This window comes from Equus quagga, chromosome 2 (assembly GCF_021613505.1).
Source record: "Equus quagga isolate Etosha38 chromosome 2, UCLA_HA_Equagga_1.0, whole genome shotgun sequence".
Classification (NCBI taxonomy): Eukaryota; Metazoa; Chordata; class Mammalia; order Perissodactyla; family Equidae; genus Equus; species Equus quagga.
This window is the reverse complement of record NC_060268.1, coordinates 135,950,895-135,957,893: the sequence shown is the minus strand read 5'-3', so window position 1 is coordinate 135,957,893 and position 6,999 is coordinate 135,950,895. Positions and strand designations below refer to the sequence as shown.

The 6,999-nt window shown below is 38.1% G+C and overlaps 1 protein-coding gene across 3 annotated transcripts in view; it reads right to left on the bottom strand.

Annotated features, from left to right (window-relative positions):
- Nucleotides 1-1,804: 1,804 nt before the first annotated feature.
- The window catches only part of SLC16A9 (solute carrier family 16 member 9), a 57,669-nt gene continuing 52,474 nt past the window's right edge, over nt 1,805-6,999 (bottom strand). For all 3 annotated transcript variants that reach the window (XM_046654104.1, XM_046654106.1, XM_046654105.1), the window contains 2 exons: nt 4,334-5,242; nt 1,805-3,911 (listed from right to left, as the gene is read on the bottom strand). In XM_046654104.1, coding sequence (XP_046510060.1) covers nt 3,733-3,911; nt 4,334-5,242 — 1,088 coding nt within the window. In that variant the 3' untranslated portion in view covers nt 1,805-3,732. The remainder of the gene's footprint in view (nt 3,912-4,333; nt 5,243-6,999) is intronic.

The window sequence follows — 6,999 nt, the reverse complement described above, 5'->3', positions numbered from 1 at the left end:
TACAAAGTGGGTTCTATTTGATTTGTGGAGGAACAGCATGTGTTCTGTTCTGTTTTGTGTCAGAGCTTCTGAATGGCAATTCCAGAAAAATGTGCTGAGTCACAAATCCCTACGGATGAAAGATTTTGACAAGAACATGCTCGGAGGAGGGCAAGAGCTGTGACAGTTGCATAAATTAGAGATAACAGAAGGCTCCTTATTCTTTTCCTAAATGAGGCCCTTCGATGCAAACATTTACCCCACATCCGTGCCCAGGGACGCTTGATGGCTCCCTCAGGTATTCAGAAGCCACACACTAAAGAATAACGACAACAACAAAAATAATAATAGCTAACACTTACCAAATATGTGCCAGGCATATATACAAGTTGTTTTATTTAATTCCCACAATAGCCCTACGAGGTGTGTGGCAAATGAGGAAACTTAGGCTTTGAGAGGCTAAGGAATTTGCTCATAATCACCCAGCCCCAGGAACTGGGCTGGGATCTGAACTCAGGAATCACAACTTTAATAAGTATGTACATGTATCGCCAAATATCATCCATGTATTCATAGATTGCTGATCATTTTAACTGATTGGGGTTAAACTCCTTACTCAAACAGGCATCTTATTAACTGACATCCTTCAGACACCCTTGACTGCAGAGCCAAGAGTCCCGAGATTGTTATTAATGGAGGAGAAATTTTATGGCACTGCTAATGTAAATTGTGTATTTTATGTGTTCAACATAATACTCTCTCTACGTAAAAGAAAAAAATGAGACAATCTTTCCTTCAAAATAGAGCTTTCCTTTATTTCCTGGAACATCCCGAGTTAAGATAATCCTACACTGATTGCTAGAAGTTGAGGCTATCTGAGGTCATGAGACTTTCTAACCAGCACATGATTTCCCAATGCTGGAACTTCTGGTTCTCGAGAATTGCTCCTCCTGGGGCCTTTACAAGTTGGTGGCTGAAACTTCTCCGCTGATGTCATGGTCACCCAGAGAAAACTAGATCACCAACTGGCTCCTAGGAGGTTCATCAGAGAGAGAGAGAGGCAGGAGGCTGAAAGGAGTGAGGTGGTATTAAACAAAATCAGGGAATAGGGTCCCTAACAAACCTTACTTCACACCTTCCCCAACAGAGCCCCAGGTACTTGGAATGTCAAGTATTTTTTAAGTCACAAAAGAAAGATTATATCCTAATTAATATAATTTCATTGTTGTTTTTTAAAAAACATTAATTCTTGGGAAATGGGCAAGTCATGAATAATCATTTACATAATTAACATGTAAACATGACTTCTCTATTCACTAAAGGATTGGCCTTATAGCAACCCTCCCAGCTGGGCCCCATTTCCCAGCCACATTAGAAATCTAAGGGTTTACTAGAAACTCCTTTTTTGCACTTTTGGAAATTACATATATACATACATTGTCCATATCATGGCAATGATGTTTTATACCATAAGTGAGGACCATAATCCCCATCTCACATGACTATTATGAGGGATAAATAATGTAATGTGCTTGGAACATATTAAGGATTCCATTAATGATTGGTGAGATCATTAATAAGAATCTCAAAGAGAAACCTGTCTCCTCTTCTTCAAAAGGATTCTGTAGGACTGACATATTAGCTTTCTGGAGGGCCATGGTCAAAACAGTTTAGCAAATTTACTTTTGAATATGCTGATGTCCAATCACCAAATTCTGGGGTCTGAAGTGAATATCAGGTAATTTATATTTTTACATGCAAGTGAAGTGTCACTGTAATTTGGAGGAGGGGGACTGACTAAGAAGAGAAAAAGCAACCAAATGGATGCAAAACAAACAAAAAATATTTTATTATCACCTAAAACTCATTCCCTAGACAACAGATAATGCACACATTGGACGACATTAGTAGACATAGTGAAGATGCGCTTGAACAGCTGTCAACATTGATGAATGTGGAGATGTCATAAAAGTGAAAATTTTCAGGTTATTGGATTTCCTGTATAATATTGGCAAAAAGGAACTGTCAACACAAAACCATTTAGTTTAATTTTTTTAAATGTCACTTATTGTATTTACTAGCCTTGACAGTGACTAAAGAATGAGGTACAGAAAACTTTCCAGAAGTCTGAGTATGGAGCAGAAGTCCAAGGCGCTTTGGAGCCCCACTATTGCGTTATGGAGTAGGATTAACTCAGCCGTGAAGTTCCCCATACTCCAGGTTTACTGCATAGAAAAGCGCTAGTTACCTACCTCACTGAGGTGTTGTGGGGACTCATGCTTATAAAGTGCTTCAGGCGCCTTTGAAGAAAGGCAACATAGAAGTATAAAATAATCTTACATATTTCAAAAGAAATGAAAAGATAATTTTGGCACAATGGGAAGAGTGCCTCCAGTTTAAAGAACCACACTTGGCTATTTTTAAAAACCCCTTACCTCAATGGTTTATTGGGTTTTTGTTTTCTATTTAAGAGAATAAATGTTTCTCTATTGCCAGTCTTAGAACAGCCATTCTCAACCCAGGCTGTACTATCAGAATCACTTGAGGAGTTCGTTAAAAATATGGACGCCTAGCCCACAGCCTAGACCTACAGAATTAAAATCTCTAAGAGTGCTACTCAGGCAACTATATTTTTTAAAGGATCTAGAGGATTCTGATGCATAGCAAAGTTTTAAAAACATTTCTTTAGAAAAATGTCAATTTATTAAACATTGATTTTCTTCCTAGAACATTTTTCTTAAGATTGAATGAAGTTGGATCAGGGTATCAATTTCCTATTGCCCTTTTCCCTTCCCATGTCCCACACAGACTCAGAGCACAATACACACACACACACACACACACACACTTTTTAGTTCTGTCCTTGAATTAAGGATTGATAGCAGTAAAATCTAATAGTAGCAAATAAATGCTTCATCGAGAAGATATGCAAGGACTTGCAATTCATCCCCACTGTGCCCGAAGCAAATGGATGTTTCCCATTTGCCAGAATGGAATGGTTTAAATATGCATTTCCAATTTGGAAACAGGTAAAATCAGCACTTTCTGGGAAACAACAGCTTAGCGGATGCTGACAAAGTGAGCAAGGTTACAGCGGCCACCCATGAAGAAAGGCTACAGCGACGGCTCCTCTGCTTGGAGACTGCCTGCATCTCGGCAATCTCCTTCGGAATTGAAACGATTTATGCTCAGTGGACACCAAACAAGTGGGTGCTTCATCAAGGTAAATAAATTAGAATCATGAAAACCAGTGACTATAATTTAAAATATCTTTTTTCAAAGGATCAGTTTGCTCCACTGCAATTCTTAAGGCTGTTTTAGTAACCATGTTCACTTCCTGACTGGCTCGAAGTCTTCTATTTACTAGCTGGTCTAACAGAAAAGAGAATGAGTTAGTCCCCAGCGGCCTTCACACATATCTCATCAGGCTGCCCGCATCAGTTATAAAACAGAAGAGTTCCCTCTGGGTGCCTTGCGTTGGAACCAACAGAGTGTGCAGAGAAATTATATTTCTTGACACAGAGAAAGCCTTCTGAGGCTGACCAAAATTTTTACAATGTCAAGAACTCATGAATACTAGCAAAACAGAATAGTCCCACATCTTGGAAAAAGAAAAAAGAGAAAAAAAACACAGGCAATAGAGGTTATGTATACAGTACACAGAGAATAGGATATGTAAAAAATTCATTCAGAGTCAGCCATAGTGAAATTTTGCTATAAGAAAACAGTCTTGTAGTGCCTTCCAATATTCTCCTAAACATTAGAGGCAACTTTGTACAAAAAGGTCACTGGAGCTGGCTTGGGGAGTTGCTTGTTGCATGTATCGCAGGGCGACAAGGCTGCCAGCAGCAGAATAAAACCTCCCAGCAAGACGCAGAAGCCACTAAAATAAAATGCTATGTCGTAGGTCTGGGTCCAGTCAAAAAACCAACCTGAAAAGAGAGTAAGAAAAAAGTGAATTTGATAGAAATAGCATGAATATGAAGCCCATATTCTAATTTCATCAATTTTATATACAGTTGGGTTAGGATATATACTACTCCCCCTCCACCCCCCACCGCCACCCCGACTTCTAAAGTGGCCCATTGGGAGTTAGAAGAGAAGAATCTCTCAAATATTTGGATAAGAGTAAGCTGGCATTTTGAGCTTCTCCCAAATAATGAACACAAATCCCTGAGCAAGTATATTGGCTTTTTCATCCATATCAAAGTGATTTTGAAGAAATCATTCCCATGAGATCTTCCATGCAGATTTATTTTGTGCAAATCTGCACTATTATTACAATCTGAATTTCTATATCTGGAGATGTTACAAAGAAAAGTAAAATGGGTTGACTTTGAAACAAATATCTTACCAACAATTGGTGGTCCAAGACTACTTCCAAGCCCAGCAAAGAACATTAATATCCCATAGGCATGGGCTAATTTTTCAATTCCCACAGTCTTTGTGGTCACATATGGGAAGATCGACCAATTACCAGTAAGAAACCCTACGATCGCAGAAAGTATTGCCAACGTGACATAACTTTTGGCAAATGGAATTGCACACAAGGCCAGGCCCATGGTGATTAAGGTAGCTACATAAAGATATAAGGTATTAATCCACCTGAAGTCAGCCAGTATCCCTAAAAGGAGTTTACCGACTGTTGTCATAATGCCAATAATGGAAATAAGAGGCATAATAAACTCTTCTTCTTTCACATTTGAACTTCTTGCTACATCTTCCATAAGTAATGAAGGTGGAAACCCTCCGATGTCAAAAAGAAAGATAGCAATGAAGAGCGCTAAAAATACTTTGTTTTTAAAGAGAGTCACAGTTTCTCCACAGTAGTTTTTATATAATTGCCACTTCCTCTTGGCAAGCTGTTTGCAAAAATATGTCTGCTCTGCAACTTTCTTTTTGTAGGTTTCAGTCTCTCTTGTGTGTGCCGTTGTCAGGTTCTTATGAAGTAAACTCTCCTGTTTCCAGTCACCACTGGGCAAGGTGCTCTGGCAGGTTTCCTCTCTACCGCAACTCTTCTCAAGAACGTTTTCTTCCAGGTTCTTTTCTTTTTCATTGTAAATGGAGTATCTATCTGGTACATTTTCCAGAGCTGTTTTTTCAGGCAAAGGACAAGCAGAGGCATGGAGAGGTCTCATCAGACTGCCACAGGCTAATATATTTAAAGCTAAAGCACCCACAATCAGCAGGCATCCATCCAGTCCATAGGACTCAATCAGCAGCTTCTGCAGAGCAGCATATATGAAAAGCCCAACACTTGAACCTGAAAAGGAAATGAGAGTTGTTCAATCGTAATCTCTTACAGTTTGAAGGCTTCAGGACAAGCATTATTAGTATCATAATGCAATTTCTTTTTCACACTGGCATTCATGTGTGCCCTCATATTAAAATCACAGCAAGAATATTGAAGATAATGATAATAATAATAGGAACACTGATAGACTATTTATTTTAAGAGTTAGCATTTATAGTTCGGCCACTGTGTTAAGCACTTTCCATTGCCCAGTCTTGTTTAATCCTTATAATGATCCTGTCGGGCAGGTCCTATTATTATTCCCAATGTACACATGAAGAGACATAGGCTAGAAAGGTTGAGAAATTTGCCACAGATCACAAAGCTCTAAATGGCAGAAGTAGGTCACATTCAATCAGTCTAACTCCAGGAGCCCATCTTCTTAACAAATACCTTATGCAACTACTTTTTTTGCACTTACGATGTGCTAGGCTCCATGCTTATATTTATTCCCTTTATTCCCTTTGGAAAAGCAAATTCTCATATTTTATGTTTTGAGATGAAGAATATATTTTAGTTTTAGGATATTTATAATGGTTTGATAGTTCAAATCCACTACTGAATCACCAGAATGATTCATATTAATAAACTATGAGGAGAGTAAAGCGGAATTTGATAGGGTATTTAAATTACAAAGTATGCCTGGTTTGCGCGTCTGTGCAGCACTGTAAATACTCCAGTTTTTTAGCATAGATCACACTAGACATGCTGGAATGGCAAGGTACATCAGCCCAATTAATTTTCAGTGTTCCTACATGGTTCTGGCTTCAATTTTTTAAAAATTGAGTATTTTAAAATTTAAATATCATTGAGAAACATCATGTGAAAAAGCAGGAAAGAAACAGATATAAATAGGTTGTAAAAAAAAAAAAAGAGTCTAGGGGCCGACCCAGTGGCATAGAGGTTAAGTTTGTGAGCTCCACTTCAGCAGCCCAGGGTTTGCAGGTTTGGATCCCCAGCGTGGACCTAGCGCTGGTCATCAAGCCATACTGCACCAGCATCACACATAAAATAGAGGAAGATTGGCAACAGATGTTAGCTCAGTGACGATCTTCCTCACACACACACACAAATAGTTCTAAACAAGCTGATCATACCTTTAAAATAGTCTATACCAAATTACATCTTAACTCGAACAGGATGCCACGCTTGCAGTAAAAATCCGTCTCATCAAACATTCTTACAAATAACCAAATGGCTCTGTCTTAGAGTTGTAAGAAAACATTTTTCTTTGGGACCGTGGTTGTCCCTTCCTAACATTTTTAAAGCTAATTCCTTCATCCTCAAAGAAACAAAATCTTAGCATGCAAATGTTAATTCATAGCTCATGTTAATGTAATGGCAGCTAAAATAGTATCTTTTTGTGGCTACTAAGAGAATAAGTGTCTCTATGTTGACTTTTGAGAAGTAATAATAGTAGGCAAATGTAATCCTTCCCTTATCTTTTTAAAAGTGGCACATACTTTAACAGTTAAAAGTACTTCAGAAAACAAACTAAAAGATTTGAAAATAGGACTACTTCATGTACTTCTGTACTAACTTAGCATCTATTCACTGTTAATTCATATTTTTGTCTAACACCATTTCTTTGTACAGATTCTAAAAAAGTGCCATACCATTAAATACTTAAAAATACTCTTGGTGTTTTGCAAGTTCCATCTTTTGACCTTACGTTAAGAAAATGAACAACTTCCCCATTGCTCACCAACCAAGTTTAGCTGTCAATA